This window comes from Salmo trutta, chromosome 8 (assembly GCF_901001165.1).
Source record: "Salmo trutta chromosome 8, fSalTru1.1, whole genome shotgun sequence".
Taxonomy (NCBI): Eukaryota; Metazoa; Chordata; class Actinopteri; order Salmoniformes; family Salmonidae; genus Salmo; species Salmo trutta.
In genome coordinates this window covers 37278699-37299244 of record NC_042964.1, presented here as the reverse complement: position 1 = coordinate 37299244, position 20546 = coordinate 37278699, and the positions used below count along the sequence as shown (strand labels likewise).

Here is a 20546-nt window from a genome sequence, read left to right as displayed (position 1 = left end):
ATAGAGGGAAGGCAGATGGTTTTCCACTAATAGGGGATGTCTGCTACGTCCAGGCCTCAGCCCGCTGGATTGGGGGACAGAAATACACAACCTTGTGGCAGCCTCTTCGACATCGACTTTTCATAATGAAGGTCACACACACATACAGTTTTTGTAGCAGCTTAGTAATCTAATCAGTATTCCTCTAGCGATGGCCACAGTGATTCGTGGTTGAGATTGTTTTTTTTGGAGGTCACACTGCTTTCAAAAGAAATTAGTCAAATGTGCTTTTGTGTGTGTGTGTGTGTGTACTGTCTTACTGTGTGTGTTCTCTCCCTGTGTGTGTGTGTGTGTGTGTGTTCAGGGATGCACCTGATTGAGGTGCTGTATGATGATGTGGCGGTGCCTAACAGTCCGTTCCGTGTTCCGGTAACGGAGGGTTGTGACCCCAGCCGTGTCAGAGCCTACGGTCCTGGTCTGGAGGAGGGCCTGGTCAACAAACCCAACCGCTTCACCGTGGAAACCAGGTACACACACTAACTTACTTATATAATCATCATCCTTACCATGTGGAACATAAGGCTTCCATCAGAGAGCCCCACTGCATCCCTTTGTCACTCTGTTCAGGGGGTACACACTGGGCACAAACTGGGGTGAAAATTACATGGCTGAAATGTTGTGTAAGTAGGGTGAGAAAGGTTAAATGGTGTGGCAATTGTTTTTCTCAGTTATGAGATACTGGTTTGTTTCAACTTAGCTTTTAGGTAAAACATTCTTCTCTCCTCCCTCTTCACCATCCCTCTCTCTTTCTCTCCCTCCCTCCCTCCCTCCCTCCCTCCCTCCCTCCCTCCCTCCCTCCCTCCAGGGGTGCTGGTACAGGGGGTCTGGGCCTGGCCATCGAGGGTCCATCAGAGGCTAAGATGTCCTGTAAGGACAATAAAGATGGCAGCTGCAGTGTAGAGTACATCCCCTTCACCCCGGGAGACTATGACGTCAACATTACCTTCGGAGGCTTGCCCATCCCAGGTACTTTATGATGTCACTTCTTCTGAGAGCCCGTTCACTTCCTGTTGGAAAGAATTTAAACTATTCTTGATTGGTTGAAAAAGAGTGTTGTTAGTGTTATGGAAGATGTTTTGATTGGTCTCGGCTTTCAAAAAGGTATGTGTATCGATGTACACTAGACCTGTATATACCACATGCTATAAGTATGGAATGAGAATGTTTTGCTTGGTCAGAGAGGATGAAGTGAAGCGAGATGTTTACTCTGCCCAAAATCTGTCCATGAAAATAAGCCAACGAAGTGAGGAATTTTTGTATGGAGGTCAATGAGAGAGTTTAATCGCTAATTTGCTAGGTTAGGGTTATTTGATCGAATAGAAGTTTTGTAATGGCTAGCTTGTCACGAATGCATTGATATAATTGGACCCACGTGGCATTTTGGCAACTCTGAAAAAAAACGTTTATCGGAGTTATGCATGTCATAGAGATAGAGGACTCATCATGGATATAACCCGTTTTAACATGGACATTGCCATTGAGGGCTTCCCAATGACTGTATATATGAATGGACAAAACCATTGATCACGTGACACCATTCATTCCTATGTGAAGACTCAATAGTGCTTGGAAGCCAAATTAAGTCTGTTAAAATGACTTCTCATGTAGACATAACATGAGCAGTTTGAGCTACTCAAGGAAGTGACTGTCAAGGCTGTGGGTAACTGGTGAAAGGAGTCAGGCGCAAGAGAGCTGGGATGTGTGGACAAGGTATTTAATTCAAGAAAACACCAGTATAAACACAATACTATGGTGCTGGAAAAATACCGGTACCACAAAATAAACGGGCGTAATAACAAAACCCGGTAACAATATACCAGCCGTCAGATACAGCCTTACAATAAAACAAACACGCACACAAACATGGGGGAAACCAGAGGGTTAAATAATGAACATGTAAATGGGGGAATTGAAACCAGGTGTGTAAAAACCAAAGACAAAACAAATGGAAAATGAAAAGTGGATCGGTGATGGCTAGAAGGCCGGTGACGTCGACCGCCGAACGCCGCTCGAACAAGGAGAGGGACCGACTCCGGCAGAAGTCGTGACAGTGACGTTGCATGCTAACTCAGTGCTCCCCCCTCATTGAGTAACTCAAGTTGAAGGCCGGCCGGGCTACTGGAGGCTGCCTTTAGCAACTAAATTACCCTTATAACTTCTTCTGTGTGCAATTTAAAATAGTCGGTTCAAGGACATACATCTGTTTTATTAGAAGCAATTATTGGAACTATGATTTTCTTTAAATTTCTATGGCCTGTTGTAAACATGCAGATCTGCCCTCTCATTGGCTAGAATGGTCCCATCTGATCTTATCTTCCCTTGCCTGCTTTCCATCTTTGAGGACATGTATTTCCATTGTTAGAGCGGTCACTCGAATATCTTGTCAGGGCCTGTTTAACACATACTACAAGTATGTAATGAGAATGTTTTACTTTGTCAGGGCTTTCAGAGGTACATAAACAAATTAATACTCATCAATGTACACTTGACCTGTATACCTACACGTGTGCAATTCCTTCCTGTCTGTGTGTGTGTGTGTTGCAGGGAGTCCTTTCCGTGTGCCAGTGAGAGAGCTGGTGGACCCAAGTAAGGTGAGGTGTTCAGGCCCAGGGCTGGGTAGTGGAGTCAGAGCCCATGTTCCTCAGACCTTCACTGTGGACACCAGCAAGGCTGGCCTCGCCCCTCTGGGAGTGGTGCTGTACGGACCTACTGGTAAGAGGAGAGAGAAAGAGAGAGACACACACACAGACACCCCCCTCCCTCCGCACACACCAAATAGCTTTTGTTGGCTGTGAAGTTTTAAGGTTTCAGACTGTGATCAATATTTAATTACTTCCTGCCTCAGGAGTGGCCGAGCCAGTGAACATCACAGATAACGGAGACGGAACACACACAGCGACCTACACCCCGGCCAAGGACGGCCCGTACACCGTGTGTGTGAAGTACGCTGACCAGGAGGTCCCCCGCAGGTCAGGACAGGAGGAGGAGGAACCAAACTGTGATCACAGAGAAACATCTTTGATGTTTTCATAAAATCTTTGTACTGACTACGCAATGTTTTCATCCCTCTGTCATTCTCTCTTGATCCTCTTTTCCTTTCTTGAAGTGGAAATTCAGTTGAACTGAAACATTTAAATCCTTGAGAGATTGATATCTTATGTCTTGCTTGATCTTTCATAACTAGTTCAGTCGTGACATGCCTTTCTTTCAAATTATGTAATTTGTTTCTCTCTGCAGTCCGTATAAGATCAAGACATTGCCTGCTCATGATGCCAGTAAGGTGCGTGCCAGTGGGCCAGGTTTGAATGCCCAGGGTGTGCCTGCCAGCCTGCCCGTGGAGTTCACCATCGATGCCCGCGATGCTGGCGAAGGCCTGCTCACTGTGCAGATACTGGTGAGTCACCTCTTCCTCTGTCACTTCCTTTCTAGACAGGAAACTCTCATAGACTGTGAGCTCAACCGTTGTCCTCCCTATTTAAAACCTCCACTTCTTTTTCTTTAGTCTTAAGATGATAAACATCTCTTCAATCTTGCTGTTATGATTCATACTTATTACCAATTTGGACATTTCTACCTTATTTTCTTATTGTGTGTTTAATTTAAAAAAAACATGTCAAGTCCACCCCTCCACCCATTCTACCCATTCCTTTCTCTCTGCTCCTCCCTGATCTGGGATGTGGTTGGGTTGTGGCTGTGATGTGTCTGCCTGTTGACTTGTCTGCAGGGTCCGGATGGGTCCAGGCGCGAGGCCTCAGTGTTTGTGGAGGACTGGGGCAGGAGAGTATGGGAGAAGCATATAGTCAAGGGGACCATACCCTTCAGTATTCTTAAGAAAGGCTCCGTAAGGCCTGCTCTTCCTTTTTCTGGCCTCTTCTCTTTCACCCCTCACGCTGTCTGCCGTCTCCCCTCTCCCTCTTGTTCCCTTTTCGTCCCCTTCTTCCCTAGTCCCCTCGTTCCTTTGTCCCTTGTCTTTTTTTGTACTTGCTGAGGACCCTGGGAGGATTATTTTGTAATCTCTATGTCTCCTTTCACTCTCCTCTCTTCTTATTGTGAGAGAGGACGGAAGGGATTGTAAACCAGATAAAAAAAGGGATTGTAGACCAAAGTTAAAACAATGTGTAAACAAAGGATTAACTTGACTCCCTGGCTGAAACTTCACTGAAACAATTGTGGTGCTGTGATGAGCTGGGACAGTACACATCAAGAACCTGGAGGAGGACCAGGGAGGAACAGGGATGTCTTGGATGTTGGATGTTTGAAAGTGAACGTTTCTCCTAAGCAGTAGTACACATGAAAGACATTCTCCATCCCCTCAATGTCTCTCCTCCCCAGTCTGTGTGGACTGACCTCCATTGGGTTTGGCTAATTGGTTAATGTGGTTTTCTTTATCCCACTAACTGTAGAAAATGGCGCTTCCCTAAACAGAAACAAAGATAATCATTCCCATTGTTGCATTGTGCACAGATATATGTAGCATCATGTTGAAAAGATGACATACATAGAAAATGTACAGTTTACATGAGTGCACACACGCACACACTCATACCATATCCCTATACCTGTAGGACCCAGAAGGCAAGCCAAAAAAGGCCAATATCCGTGACAACAGAGATGGGACGTACACAGTGTCCTATGTACCAGACATGGCAGGGCGCTACACCATCACCATCAAGTATGGAGGAGACGAGATTCCCTACTCACCCTATCGTATCCATGCCCTGCCCACTGGAGACGCCAGCAAGTGTCTGGTCACAGGTCAGTGAGAGGACTATATGTGAATGTATATCTATATCTATACTGTATATCTCTATGGAGGAAGGCCTGGATAGTCATTGCTCTGATGATGTAGCTTGATGTAGCTTAAATTATGGTTTTATTTTCTATTTACAGTTTCCATTGGAGGACATGGATTGGGTGAGCATTCCTAAACATGCTAATTCTTCTGAAAACTAGCATGCATATCAGTATATGTACAGCATGTGATTATATTGACTTGATGTTTAGTGATGACGGGATAGTTTCAGTAGTTGTGTATGGTCTCCTTACATGTCAATCATTCTCAACAGGTTCAGGCCTCGGACCCACCATCCAGATCGGCGAGGAGACCGTCATCACCGTGGACGCAAAAGCTGCTGGGAAGGGAAAGGTGACCTGTAAGGTGTCGACGCCAGATGGGGCGGAGCTAGACGTGGACGTGGTGGAGAATTCCGACGGAACTTTTGACATCTACTACACGGCTCCGGAACCTGGGAAATACGTCATCACCATCCGCTTTGGAGGAGAACACATTCCAAACAGCCCCTTCCACGTGGTGGTGAGTACTTTCTGACACAGTGAATCATGGGTACTGTAGTCCTTACCTGAATTTGTTGGGAAAGTGGGGTTTGTTTGTCAAAGTGTTGCCATAAATGTGTTTCATTCATTGAATGTCTTCTGTAACATTATGATGTGACACGATGTTGTGTGCTCTCTAGGCTGGTTCCCATACAGTAGGTTTGACTCATATCATATAACAGTAATTACATATTGTGTGGTTTGAGCCCTGAATTCTGATTGGCTGAAAGCCATGGTATATCATACCGTATACCACAGGTTTTTTTGTTTTTAGTTTTACTGCTCTAATTACGTTGGTAACCAGTTTATAATAGCAATAAGGCCCCTCTGGAGTTTGTGATATATGGCCAATATACCACGGCTAAGGGCTGTGTCCAGGCACTACGTGTCCAGGCACTACGTGTCCAGGCACTACGTGTCCAGGCACTACATGTTGCGTCGTGCGTAAGAATAGCCCTTAGCCGTGGTATATTGGCCACATACCACACCTCCTCGGGCCTTATTGCTTAAATGTATTACATAGTTCCATGATAACTTAGGAGTTGCGCATGGTGTGCCACTTACACGAGCGTACGATAATCCTCGGAGGATTACTATAACCGTGTACGCATGGTGATTTGTAAGCTACCCATAGAAATATGATGAGTAATTCGTCGATTTCTATGAAGTCTTCCTAAACGTGTGACTTACCCTCCCCACCAGGCCAGTGATACCGTCCCTATAATAGAGGAACCGTGTGACAAGCTCCAGTTACAACAGCCCTACCAGGCCTACCAGGGCTACCCCCCTCACTGGGTATAAACCTACCCCAAACCCCCCCTCACCCCACCCCACCCTGCCAGCACTTACCTCCACCCTCTCCTTCAGCTTACCCACCTCCTTCATATCCCAACGCCATGATTCCTACTTTACTTTCCATCTCAAAAACCTCTGTGTTGCTTGTCCTCTGATGCTGCTCGCAAAGAGTCATTGTATGTCCACTTCATTTCTGTTTTGCTTGTCTCCTTTATGGCGATAGCCATTGAGCATCTATGTGTCTGTTGTGTGCGCATGAGACGCTTTCGCATCGCTTTGACTGTTTTTATTTCAGCTTATCTTCATATCGCTCAGGCCTTCAAAGCCTGGACTCTCGCCTGTCCTGTCTGCCCAGAGTCAGGGCCTGTGTCTGGGCTGTGCTTTCACCTCCATCCCCTCGTACTGTCCCTGAGCAGAGATATAGACCAGAATGCCAATGTTAATTTAATCATTTCCCTTTCATAGGCCACAGAGGAGCCCGTCACCCCCGGGGATATCATGGAACCTATGCTCCGCCCCTTCAACCTGGTCATTCCATTCACCGTTCAGAAGGGAGAGATCACAGGTGAGATTTAACTAATGTCTGACAATTGTGTGTGTGTGTGTGTGTGTGTGTGTGTGGTGTTTCCTGTGATATGAATGATAATAATTTACCTATGTATGTGTGTGTGTGTGTTTCCAGGTGAGGTGCGTATGCCCTCGGGTAAGACAGCCCGTCCTAACATCACAGACAACAAAGATGGGACAGTCACAGTGAAGTACGCCCCTACAGAGAAAGGCCTGCACGAGATGGACATCAAATATGACGGAAACCACATCCCAGGTACATGTTGCATAGAGGAACACACACACTCATAAACAAACACACACACACACAAATTCAATACAGGAAGTAGATCTATAATTGGTCGTTTCTTGCTGTTCCATCACAGGAAGTCCCCTCCAGTTCTATGTAGATGCCATTAACAGTGGTCATGTGACAGCCTATGGTCCTGGTCTGAGTCACGGCATGGTCAACAAACCTGCCACCTTCACCATTGTCACCAAGGATGCAGGGGAAGGTAAGGAACTAAACCAAATTATACCATACACTACTGTGCTATGGTCAAATTCTATCATGGTATTAAAAATGGTATTCAACAATTCTCAAAGTCTTCAATCCCTTTCCCTCTGTCTGTTTTTCCTCCCTCCCTCTCTCACCCCTTCTGTCTCCCCCGACATTCCCCCATCTCTCCTCACTTCTGCTCTTCCTGTCTTTCTCTCTCTCATGTCTAGGTGGTCTGTCCCTGGCGGTGGAAGGTCCCTCTAAGGCAGAGATCAACTGTAAGGATAATAAGGATGGAACCTGTACTGTGTCCTACCTTCCCACTGTACCAGGAGACTACAACATCATCGTCAAGTTTGACAATAAACACATCGCCGGCAGCCCCTTCACTGCCAAGATCACAGGTAATGACTGTGTGTGTGTGTGTGTGTGTGTGTGTGTGTGTGTGTGTGTGTGTGTGTGTGTGTGTGTGTGTGTGTGTGTGTGTGTGTGTGTGTGTGTGTGTGTGTGTGTGTGTGTGTGTGTGTGTGAGAGAGAGATTGTAATATGCAACAAGGCTAGAGCAAGCCAAAGGTTGCATTCATTAAATGCATTATTTGCTTTTCATTTTCTCGCCTTCATTCTTGTTCTCTTCTGTCCTTCTCTCCCCTGTAGGAGATGACACTATGAGGACATCCCAGCTCAACGTCGGCACGGCAACAGACGTGTCACTGAAGATCTCAGAGACAGACCTGAGCAGCCTGACAGCGAGCATCAGAGCACCGTCGGGCAACGAGGAACCCTGCCTCCTCAAGAGACTGCCCAATCGACACATCGGTGAGCCACTCACCAGGCCCGGGTCACAAAGTTTATGAATCTATTATTTAGTCAGTAACACAACTGTTAGTTGTGTAAAACTCTTTTTTTGTGTCGAAAGAGACCTGGTAAGATAGCAGCAAGGGTAAACTTTTGTATGTTTGAACCATAAAGAGGCACAGATATAGTCATTCCATGTACCTGATTGCGTTCTCCTCTATCCGTCCTCCTCTCTAGGTATCTCATTCACTCCTAAGGAGGTAGGGGAGCATGTTGTGAGTGTGAAGAAGAACGGGACGCACGTGACCAACAGCCCCTTCAAGATCATGGTGGGCCAGTCAGAGATCGGGGACGCCAGCAAGGTCAAGGTGTTTGGCCAGGGACTGGTGGAGGGACACATCTTTGAGGTGGCTGAGTTCATAGTTGACACCAGGAACGCAGGTGAGGGTGTTTTCATTGGTATTCATTGTGACAAGTTACTATTGAACATAGTAGAGGGTTAAGATAATATTCAACTTTAGACGTTCAGAAGTTTTAAGTTAATCATTTTTGCGGTGTATGCACTGTAAAAGGGTTGCCGTGAATTTGTCAGTAACTTGCAGGCATCTCATTGGCAAGTAAGGTATTGTATTTCATATTGCAGTACACCTACTGTTATCTAAATACTGTATCAAAGCAAGTACTGTGTAATGACACACAGTACAATACCGTAGAATTGACTGTATTATACTGTAAAAAAGTAAATGCTACTGTAATCGTAATGAATAAATGGATGGATGGATGAAATTCATTGAAGGGATTAGGGTTTGTATTTGACAGTATTTGACTGTAATTACATGTGATTGGTGTAAGGAGATTGGCTGCTACGTAGGTAATGTGTTTTTCTTTACAGCATATCAATTAATATTTTGTGTTTTATATCACTTGCATTTCTAGAGGCCTTAACAAAAACTTCCAAACTGGCAGTGACCACAGGGCAAAACAGACCAAAAGGACATAGCAAAATGCTCAACCATTTAAGGTTGAAGACTTTCTGCCTTTCCAATCTGTGCCCTATACCTTCTAAATTGATGGGTACTAATACCATATGCAAGTTAAATTAGTACAGCATTTTCACTAACGGGTGCAACAAATATAGCCTATAACAAGGCACGCCTCAAATATGTTAATGAGCCAGAATCAACAATACTGTGCACCCACTAGTGGTCAAAAGCTTTTTGGCACTCCAAAAATCCAGTACGATACCGTATTCTGTGGGATAGAATTACAGTACACTTAACTTGTTTTTGCAGTAAGTGCTTTCTTTACAATAATGTACTGTTAATCAAAAGTTTCTTTGGAATTACAATAATATACTGTACCTTTTTTTTTTACAGTAATTTACATGTAACAGGCTGCCAGTAAGTTACCGTAAAAACAAGTTATGGTTTTTACAGTGTACCATTCAAAATACAGCAATAATTTCCCTGCCTACAAACAGTTCCCACAATGGACCATCATTTACAGTATGCTGCAGTAAAATGTTTCACATATTTTACTGTTAATAATACTCAAAATGACTGCATAAATTACAATTTTCCATTACAATGTGGATATGGCTGGTGTAACCAACACTCATCGTCGACTGTGACATCTTCTCTCTACTCTTCTCATGTCTCTCTCTTTCCCTCCCTCCCTCTTCTCTCCCTTTCTCTCTATCAGGTTATGGTGGTCTGGGTCTGTCTATCGAGGGTCCCAGTAAGGTGGATATTAACTGTGAGGATGTGGAGGATGGTACCTGTAAGGTGACCTACTGTCCTACTGAACCAGGAAATTACATAATCAACATCAAGTTCGCCGACCAGCACGTCCCAGGTTAGTTCAGGGGGCCTCAGGTGGCCTCGGGTGTCTTACAACATGCCTGTATACAATTCAGCTCCTATCTAAACAGACTAAACAGACTGACAGGCTGTGATTGGTCTATCCAACAGGAAGTCCTTTCACGGTGAAGGTGTGTGGTGAGGGCAGGGTGAAAGAGAGCATCACTAGGAAGAGACATGCTCCATCCATTGCTACTGTGGGCAGCACCTGTGACCTCAACCTCAAAATACCAGGTGAGAACCGTTATGGTCTGTGTGTGGTCAAGGATTGGGATTCCAAAAAGCCCACTGGCTCTCCTCCTTTCTATCTACCATCCCTCCTTTTCTCTTGTCTTCCTCTCCTTGTGCAGTCACATGCTTTCACATACCTTTATTACACACTGTTGTGACGCCTTGCTTGGTCTTCCTACTGCATAGTTCTATTTTCATCTCTTGCTCTTTCTTCCTCCTTCCTTCCCTCCCTCCTTCCACCCTTCCACCCTCTGTAGGTAACTGGTTTCAGATGGTGTCGGCCCAGGAACGGCATACGCGCACTTTCACGCGCAGCAGTCACACGTACACGCGCACGGAGCGCACAGAGATTAGTAAGACACAGGCGGGGGAGACCAAGCGGGAAGTGCGCGTGGAGGAGAGTACCCAGGTCGGGGGAGACCCCTTCAGGGACGTGTTTGGAGAGTTCCTGGGGAGTCAGAGTCTCACAGGCTTCAGTGGGATACCAGCCACTACCAGACAGCCTCAAGAGGGTGTGTGTGTGACACAAGAGGGTGTGTGAGGCCTGTCTAATGCCGATTAATTGATTCGGAATGTGTGTGTTTTGTGTTGAGTGTCCAATTTGGCTTTTTTGTTTTAATCCAGAATAATAAATACATCTAGAATACAAATGTATGTCAAACTACTGCTTGATTAAGTTGAATAAAAAATATAAAAAATTGCATGATGCAATGATATATGTAAATAGTCCATTTTATAGATCTGGTATTAACATGTCTGGATATTAATTCATGTGTGTGCCTTCGTGTGTGTTGAGTTGGGGAGTCGCTCCATGTTTCTCCCATTGTCCCAGATTGGAATTTATAGGAGGGCGTTTAAAGGAGAGCAGTTAATGGCTGTCACCTCTGTGACCCAGCCATCTTACTCTGACATCACACAGAGCCAGAGACTGATCCACACACCGCTGAATCCACATCTCAGTCTGACTAACCTCATACAGTCTCTCTGATTCTCCACTGCCCTTACTGACAACCTGAGTGTTTGAAGAGTGAACAGTATTTTGACGTTTGTCTGAAGTACTTCTCCTCCTTGTGTCCTTCTCTCCTCCTCCTCTCTCTTTCTTCATCCCTCTCCCATATATTTCTTTCTCCCCCTACTCTCTTTCCCTCTTTTTTTTTCTTTCCCTCCTCCCAATCCAGGTGACCAGGGGATCCAGGAGATGACAGCCCAGGTGACCAGTCCGGGGGGTAAGACGGAGGACGCAGAGATCATCGACGGCGAGGACAGCACCTACAGCGTCCGCTTCATCCCCCAGGAGATGGGCCCCCACACAGTCAACGTCAAGTACCGGGGCCAGCACGTCCCCGGGAGCCCCTTCCAGTTCACCGTGGGGCCCCTGGGAGAGGGAGGAGCACACAAGGTCCGGGCTGGGGGCACGGGGCTGGATAGAGGAGTGGCAGGAATGGCAGGTAGGTTGGCTGAGGGGGGCAGTAGAGCTCTCTTAAAAAGTGATAGGCTTGGTATGAAGCTTCTGAATAGGAGAGCCTTGCCTTTTCAGTCAGTCACTAAATGTAGGGCTATGTTGGGCTTTTGATCAAGATAAGGAAACTATCCATATTTTTGTATTTATTTTTTATTTCACCTTTATTTAACCAGGTAGGCTAGTTGAGAACAAGTTCTCATTTACAACTGCGACCTGGCCAAGATAAAGCAAAGCAGGGCGACACAAACAACACCATGGAGTTACACATGGAATAAACAAACATACAGTCAATAACACAATAGAAAAAAGTCTATATACAGTGTGTCCAAATGAGGTAAGATAAGGGAGGTAAGGCAATAAATAGGCCATAGTGGTGAAATAATTACAATTTAGCAATTAAACACTGGAGTGATAGATGTGCAGAAGATGAATGTGCAAGTAGAGATACTGGGGTGCAAAGGAGAAGAAAAAAATTAACAGCATGGGGATGAGGTAGATTGGGTGGGCTATTTACAAGATGGGCTATGTACAGGTGCAGTGATCTGTGAGCTGCTCTGACAGCTGGTGCTTAAAGTTAGTGAGGGGGATATGAGTCTCCAGCTTCAGTGATTTTTGCAATTCGTTCCAGTCATTGGCAGCAGAGAGCTGGAAGGAAAGGTGGCCGAAGGAGGAATTGGCTTTGGGGGTGACCAGTGAAATATACCTGCTGGAGCGCGTGCTATGGGTGGGTGCTGCTATGGTGACCAGTGAGCTGAGATAAGGCGTGGCTTTACCTAGAAAAGACTTATAGATGACCTGGAGCCAGTGGGTTTGGCGATGAATATGAAGTGAGGGCCAGCTAACGAGAGCATACAGGTCGCAGTGGTGGGTAGTATATGGGGCTTTGGTGACAAAACGGATGGCACTGTGATAGACTGCATCCACTTTGTTGAGTAGAGTGTTGGAGGCTATTTTGTAAATTACATCAACGAAGTCAAGGATCGGTAGGATAGTCAGTTTTACGAGGGTATGTTTTGCAGCATGAGTGAAGGATACTTTGTTGCAAAATAGGAAGCCGATTCTAGATTTCATTTTGGATTGGAGATGCTTAATGTGAGTCTGGAAGGAGAGTTTACAGTCTAACCAGACACGTAGGTATTTGTAGATGTCCACATATTCTAAGTCATAACCGTCCAGAGTAATGATGCTGGACGGGCGGGCAGGTGCAGGCAGCGATCGGTTGAAGAGCATGCATTTAGTTTTACTTGCATTTAAGAGCAGTTGGAGGCCACGGAAGGAGAGTTGTATGGCATTGAAGCTCGTCTGGAGGTTAGTTAACACAGTGTCCAAAGAAGGGCCAGAAGTATACAGAATGGTATCGTCTGCGTAGAGGTGGATCAGAGAATCACCAGCAACAAGAGCGACATCATTGATGTATACAGAGAAAAAAGTTGGCCTGAGAATTGAACCCTGTGGCACGCCCATAGAGACTGCCAGAGGTCCGGACAACAGGCCCTCCGATTTGACACACTGAACTCTGTCTGAGAAGTAGTTGGTGAACCAGGCGAGGCAGTCATTTGAGAGACCAAGGCTGTTGAGTCTGGCAATATGAATGTGATGATTGACAGAGTCGAAAGCCTTGGCCAGGTCTATGAATACAGCTGCACAGTATTGTCTCTTATCGATGGAGGTTATGATATCGTTTAGGACCTTGAGCGTGGCTGAGGTGCACCCATGACCAGCTCGGAAACCAGATTGTATAGCGGAGAAGGTACGGTGGGATTCGAAATGGTCTGTGATCTGTTTGTTAACTTGGCTTTTGAAGACCTTAGAAAGGCAGGGTAGGATAGATATAGGTCTGTAGCAGTTTGGGTCTAGAGTGTCTCCCCCTTTGAAGAGGGGGATGACCATGGCAGCTTTCCAATCTTTAGGGATCTCAGATGATACGAAAGAGAGGTTGAACAGGCTAGTAATAGGGGTTGCAACAATTTCGGCTGATAAGAGGGTCCAGATTGTCTAGCCCTGCTTATTTGTAGGGTTCCAGATTTTGCAGCTCTTTCAGAACATCAGCTATCTGGATTTGGGTGAAGAAGAAATGGGGGAGGCTTGGGCAAGTTGCTGTGGGGGGTGCAGGGCTGTTGACCAGGGTAGGGGTGGCCAGGTGGAAAAGCATGGCCATCTGTAGAAAAATGTTTATTGAAATTCTCAATTATCGTGGATTTATTGGTGTTGACAGTGTTTCCCAGCCTCAGTGCAGTGGGCAGCTGGAAGGAGGTGCTCTTATTCTCCATGGACTTTACAGCGTCCCAGTGATTTTTGGAGTTTGTGCTGCAGGATGCAAATTTCTGTTTGAAAAAGCTAGCCTTTGCTTTCCTAACTGCCTATGTATATTGGTTCCTAACTTCCATGCTTCTTTCCCTTTTGTATATACTGTATAACTGACTGTCTGTGTTCCTCTGTAGCTGAGTTTAGTATCTGGACCAGAGAGGCTGGTGCAGGAGGTCTGTCCATCGCTGTAGAGGGGCCCAGTAAGGCAGAGATCAGCTTTGAAGACAGGAAGGACGGATCCTGCGGTGTGGCCTATGTGGTGCAGGAACCAGGTCAGACCGACATATTATTTACACTAAATTCATCTAACGTACAGAACAACATACTGGACATATTCTATACCTAAAATCACAAGGTTGACTATGTGCCTTCTATCTCTCTCTCTCTCTCCAGGTGACTATGAGGTGTCCATTAAGTTTAATGATGAGCACATCCCAGACAGTCCCTTCATAGTCCCCATCGCCACTCTGTCTGATAACTCACGCCGCCTTACAGTCACCAGCCTACAGGTTAGAACACACACACACACACACACACACACACACACACACACACACACACACACACACACACACACACACACACACACACACACACACACACACACACACACACAGGCACACACACACAGGCACACACACACATATACACTACCTTTCAAAAGTTTGGGGTAACAAGAAATGTCCTTGTTTTTGAAGGAAAAACCCGTTTTTTGTGCATTAAAATAACATCAAGTTGATCAGAAATACAGTGTAGACATTGTTAATGTTGTAAATGACTATTGTAGCTGGAAAATGCTGATTTTTAATGGAATATCTACATAGGCGTAGAGAGGCCCATTATCAGCAACCATCACTCCTGTGTTCCAATGGCACGTTGTGTTAGCTAATCCAAGTTGATCATTTTAAAAGGCTAATTGATCATTAGAAAACCCTTTTGCAATTATGCTAGCGCAGCTGAAAACTGTTGCACTGATTAAAGAAGCAATAAAACTGGCCTTCTTTAGTCTAGATGAGTATCTGGAGCATCAGCATTTGTGGGTTTGATTACAGGCTCAAAATGGCCAGAAACAAATACCTTTCTTCTGAAACTCATCAGTCTATTCTTGTTCTGAGAAATGAAGGCTATACCATGCGATTAAATGCCAAGAAACTGAAGATCTCGTACAACGCTGTGTACTACTCCCTTCACAGAACAGCGCAAACTGGCTCTAATCAGAATATAAAGAGGAGTGAGAGGCCCCGGTGCACAACTGAGCAAGAGGACAAGTACATTAGAATGTCTAGTTTGAGAAACAGACGCCTCACAAGTCCTCAACTGGCAGCTTCATTAAATAGTACCCTCAAAACACCAGTCTCAATGTTAACAGTGAAGAGGCGACTCCGGGATTCTGGCCTTCTAGGCCGAGTTCCTCTGTCCAGCGTCTGTGTTCTTTTGCCCATCTTAATCTTTTATTTTTATTGGCCAGTCTGAGATATGGCTTTTTCTTTGCAACTCTGCCTAGAAGGCCAGCATCCCGGAGTCGCCTCTTCACTGTTGACGATGAGACTGGTGGTTTGCGGGTACTATTTAATGAAGCTGCCAGTGGAGGACTTGTGAGGCGTCTGTTTCTCAAACTAGACACTCTAATGTACTTGTCCTCTTGCTCAGTTGTGCACCGGGTCCTCCCACTCCTCTTTCTATTCTGGTTAGTGCCAGTTTGTGCTGTTCTGTTCTGTGAGTAGTACACAGCGTTGTACAAGATATTTAGTTTCTTGGCAATTTCAGACCTTATTCTGATGTTTGTCATTACTAGCGAGGACTGGAATGGAATTATACAGAGGGCAGAGTTCTCTGCTATATGAATAGACACACCTGTCATAACCTCTTCTTAGATTTAAACCAGAGGTGGAACGTCATCTATATTTGAGTTGTAAATGAATTTAGATTAGCTATGAATAGTTTTATTAGTGGATAGATTTGGCAGGCCACTCTAAAATATATATGCAGGCTGTGTGTGTGTGTGTGTGTGTGTTCAAGTTGGGGGGGTGAGATGGTTGGATAATTATTATTATTAGCCGCTTCTGCTTTAGAGGAAATGTGTTACCCCACACCCTGTCATCAGTCTGACCACATGGGGCTTATTAGATCATTGACCTTAACTTTTGCGATTGAAGGAGATGGGGTTGAAGGTGGGCCAGGAGGCGTCGTTCGCAGTGCAGTTGAACGGGGCGAGGGGGTTGGTAGATGCTAAGGTTCACACCCCATCCGGAGCTGTCGAGGAGTGTTACGTTACTGAGCTGGACAGCGGTAAGACATAGCACTGAACAAACTGACAATACAACAACTCACTATACAGTACAGAAAATATCCAAGATACTGCCTTTTCCACCAGATTGATTCAGTTCCTTTGATAATTAAGAAAATACATCAAGTCAAAAACCAGCAGTGCATGCAGTCGTAGTGTTTTACAGTAGAGGGCTTGTACAACCAAAGCACCAGGTGCTCATCCTACATTATAAAGAAGTTCATCTCAATTGCATGTCTTGCTAAATGAAAGGTTCCGTAAGTAAATTGTGAATATTGTAACATGTCGGCCATTCCCCTGCAGACCAGCACGCCATCCGGTTTATCCCGAGGGAGAACGGAGTCCACTCCATCGAAGTGCGTTTCAACGGGAGCCACATTCCCGGAAGTCCCTTCAAGATCCGCGTGGGAGAGATCGGACAGGTCGGAGACCCGGGAATGGTGTCTGCCTTCGGACCTGGGCTGGAAGGAGGAACCACAGGTATGAGGAACATTGTGTCCTACACACACAAACACATACAATAAGGTAGACAAATACAGTATGTGTTTATTAGAATTTTAACACAGTTCAGTAATTTGCTCATTTCAAATACCCAAAGAAGGCCTATAGACTACTGTAAGGAAAAATACACAAAATGTATAAATTGGCTAACATGTCTCTTCTAACTCACCTCTGATTGGATGTTTTCCCTGTCCATCTCTTTCCCCTCCTGTAGGCGCGGCGTCAGATTTTGTAGTGAACACGTGTAATGCGGGGTCGGGTGCTCTGTCAGTGACCATCGATGGGCCGTCCAAGGTCAAGATGGACTGTCAAGATTGTCCCGAGGGTTACAAGGTCACCTACACACCCATGGCCCCCGGAAGCTATCTCATCACCATCAAATACGGAGGACCATCCCACATCGTAGGCAGCCCCTTCAAGGCTAAAGTCACAGGTAAGTCCTCTATAGAGCAACGCTACCCAGACACTAACGTTTGAGTGTTGAGTCTAGAATGTGTTGATGGAGAGATGGCAAGTGTGTGTGTGTGTGTACTGGTCTACTAAAGACTCCTCAGACCTTGTGGAGGCTTGGTGTAATGAGTTGGAAGAGTCCCTAGCCTCTACACCCTCCTATTATATTAGACATGATGTATTTTTCCAGAGGGCTCCTAAGCTGTGTGTGTTTATATTTTATATGAGGAGAGATTATGCAACACGCCAGATGTGATTATAGATCTTACGCAACCCCACTCTCTCTCTCCCTCTTCTATCTCTCTCTCTCTCTTTCTCTCTCTTACTCTCTCTCTCGCTCTCTCTTCCTCTCACTCTCTCTATCTCTAGGTGCTCGTCTCTCTGGTGGTCACAGTCTACATGAAACCTCGTCCGTTCTTGTGGAGACAGTAACCAAGACGTCGTCGTCGTCGATGGGCGTGGCCTATGGCCCTAAGTTCTCTTCGGATGCCAGTAAGGTGGTCTCCCGGGGCGCCGGCCTATCAAAGGCCTTTGTAGGGCAGAAGAACACCTTCACAGTGGACTGCAGCAAAGCAGGTGAGAGACGATGGTCATACACACAGGTGCGCACACGTGCAGACACACACGTGCAGACACACACGTGTACAAATGCACCCACATACAACGTTTTTGCGCACATACACTCACACAAATACTTAATATTGCCGTGTTTCATCCCCTATAGGAACTAACATGTTGATGGTGGGGGTACACGGCCCCAAGACCCCGTGCGAAGAGGTCTACGTTAAACACCTGGGCAACAGGATGTACAATGTCACCTACACCGTCAAAGAACAGGGCAACTATATCCTCATCGTCAAATGGGGGGATGAAAATGTCCCCGGCAGCCCCTTCCATGTCACCGTCCCCTAAAATGGACTCATCCATCCCTTGTACAACCCCCTGCTGTATCCCAGAATGGACTAGTCCAACACCCCCACAGACACACTAAAGATGCAAAGACTTTTTCCGTCTGTCCAGGGGGGGAATTAATTTACCCATCATGCATTGTGCCAAATTACTCTGATAACTTATCCAGGTGACATCACAAAGATCTGAGGTGCCAATTCTCCTATGTATGTGCCCGCCCCTATTTTCTACGCACCACCCACCAACTAGGCACCCTGTTGCTGTTTACTTTCATTGAGAGAGAATGTACAAAGGGAAGTCAAAAGTAAAATCATGTTTTCTGTCTGTATCGGCCTATGTTAGTATTTTCAGAGCACAAACACAGTATGCAGTCACCACCATGTGCTTTTTAGCTTGTCCTCCAAAGGTGTCCTACACTGCCTGTACTGGCCTGGTCAAAATGGCTGCCTTACATGAGAGAAGATGTCTGTGATGTCACTGCCTGGGTCACAGACACAGACAGACAGACAGACAGACAGACAGACAGACAGACAGACAGACAGACAGACAGACAGACAGACAGACAGACAGACAGACAGACAGACAGACAGACAGACAGACAGACAGACAGACAGACAGAGTTATTTACCTTTATTTATTCAGTCCTTTTATTTTCTTTGACAGAAAATGGTCTTATATTGTTTCAAAGGAGAAGGTTTCAGTCGATCTTAGAAACTATTCTCCCTCCTACTGGGCCTTCCTGTGTCATTTCGGGAGTAACCATGGACACAGAGATGTGGTTGGCCAAGAATTTTGTACTGAGGAAGAGAGCACGGCATAGCAATCGGTTTATCGTGTTAATGTTTAATTAAGAAGTCCACAGAGAGATGTTACAGTGGAACAGTATCATAGAGTGACATTTTATAGTGATTTTATATGTATGAAAATGAACAGAAAAAACTCTTAATTGTTTGATATACTAACCTTCTGTTTGGTACGGATGTGCAGGCATAATAAAACGTTTAACTGCTAACTTTCCATTGAAAGCCAAAAATGTGTTGTCCTGTGTTTTAATTTAAAGTGTGTGTTTGCGTGGGTGTATTTTTGTTTGCGTTCAAAAAATGATGCCCAAAGCAATTTAGTATATTTAGTTGTAACCGAAGGTGGTCCTCTGTAGCTCAGTTGGTAGAGCAATGCCAGAGTAGTGGGTTCAATTCCCAGGACCGCACATACGTGTAATGTAAGCACACATGACTATAAGTCACATTGGATAAAAGTGCCTGCTAAATGTCATGTATTATTATATTAGTGTTTTAGCATTTTGTATATCTGTACAACAGTACCACTTGCTGGTGATAATGGGCTACTACAGATGGCTGGTGAAACCACTCAATTAAAACAGTGTTTCCCAACCCTGGTCCTCCAGTAACCCCAACAGTACACAGTTTTGTTGTAGCCCTGGATAAACACACCTCGTTCAGCTCATTAAGGGCTTGATGATTAGTTGAATCAGGTGTGCTTGTCCAGGGTTACAATAAGCATGTGTACTGTTGGGGGTACTGGAGGACCAGAGATGGGAATCACTGAGGTAAAATATACCTCAATGTAAAGTGTTACCTGATTTTCTTATGGTCCTTAGGAAAACTGTAGCATCCTACAGAGCTTTTTCCTGTACTTCCTCTGTAAATATACTGACTAGAGGAATGTCGCCTCTCTGTCTGAGGGCAATATTACCCTGTGGGACTCTAATGGACCCCCTGATCCAGTGTAATCACGTTGTCATTACAGACCAGTGGGAGTTAAACCTTCAGCTGGGCCAGAGGCAGGTAGTAAAGGAGCTGCGTTCAGGACTATTACCCTGCACTGTCAATGATATCACAGCCTGAGTCATGTTTAGTACGTTGCACAATGTTTTGAACTGCACTAAGCTGCGTTGCTTTACTGTATGGTGTGTTGTTACACTGTGCAGCATCACCCTGTGTGTTGGTTTCAGCCATAGTCCAGTGGTACGATCAATCTTTGATCAATTCATTGGTTGATTCATTAGTTGATTGGTTGACTCACTAATGATGCAGTTGTTTTATTGGTTGAATGAAATGAACTGAAGAGTGGAACGGAAGCCTCCATTCACAGAGAGAGCTGGTGCCTCTCTGGAGAACCAGAGAGCAGTGAGCCTCGCCTCCAGAGATCTAGAATCTATGAGCTGTGTCGTGTGTGTGTGTGTGTGTGTGTGTGTGTGTGTGTGTGTGTGTCTGCGCGCGCATGGGGAGTTTTTTTTTCATCTGTGTTCCGTCCGAGTGCTGATGGTCTCCCTTTGTCACACATCCTCTGCTGTGACAGGGAGTGGAAGTGGAATAGGTGTTGCTATCAGAAAATGCAATCACCGGAGTTTTAATGTGAAAGTCCCATAGTGACAACAGAGATGGGAACTGTGATCAGACAACCACATTTCACGCCTTTTCATCTATCGCCAACACTATGTCAACACAACAGCAGGCATGCGAAACCTGCAGGCTCGCACACACACACACACACACACACACACACACACAC

General features: G+C 45.4%; 1 protein-coding gene across 11 annotated transcripts in view; it reads left to right on the top strand.

Annotated features, from left to right (window-relative positions):
• Window positions 1-19047, top strand: part of LOC115198815 (filamin-C) — an 85072-nt gene extending 66025 nt beyond the window's left edge. For 3 of the 11 annotated variants that reach the window (XM_029761111.1, XM_029761115.1, XM_029761120.1), the window contains 27 exons: window positions 344-506; window positions 845-1005; window positions 2584-2751; window positions 2885-3008; window positions 3277-3433; window positions 3764-3880; window positions 4605-4794; window positions 4930-4953; window positions 5106-5353; window positions 6076-6168; window positions 6634-6733; window positions 6851-6991; window positions 7101-7229; window positions 7444-7617; window positions 7868-8029; window positions 8246-8449; window positions 9710-9862; window positions 9979-10101; window positions 10356-10631; window positions 11277-11546; window positions 14002-14139; window positions 14261-14376; window positions 16024-16156; window positions 16458-16634; window positions 16870-17088; window positions 17475-17681; window positions 17830-19047. In XM_029761111.1, the coding sequence (XP_029616971.1) occupies window positions 344-506; window positions 845-1005; window positions 2584-2751; window positions 2885-3008; window positions 3277-3433; window positions 3764-3880; window positions 4605-4794; window positions 4930-4953; window positions 5106-5353; window positions 6076-6168; window positions 6634-6733; window positions 6851-6991; window positions 7101-7229; window positions 7444-7617; window positions 7868-8029; window positions 8246-8449; window positions 9710-9862; window positions 9979-10101; window positions 10356-10631; window positions 11277-11546; window positions 14002-14139; window positions 14261-14376; window positions 16024-16156; window positions 16458-16634; window positions 16870-17088; window positions 17475-17681; window positions 17830-18017 (4355 nt within the window). In that variant the 3' untranslated portion in view covers window positions 18018-19047. The remainder of the gene's footprint in view (window positions 1-343; window positions 507-844; window positions 1006-2583; window positions 2752-2884; window positions 3009-3276; window positions 3434-3763; window positions 3881-4604; window positions 4795-4929; window positions 4954-5105; window positions 5354-6075; window positions 6169-6633; window positions 6734-6850; window positions 6992-7100; window positions 7230-7443; window positions 7618-7867; window positions 8030-8245; window positions 8450-9709; window positions 9863-9978; window positions 10102-10355; window positions 10632-11276; window positions 11547-14001; window positions 14140-14260; window positions 14377-16023; window positions 16157-16457; window positions 16635-16869; window positions 17089-17474; window positions 17682-17829) is intronic. The other 8 variants (XM_029761114.1, XM_029761116.1, XM_029761112.1 and 5 more) reach the window with 7 other exon arrangements.
• Window positions 19048-20546: the final 1499 nt, after the last annotated feature.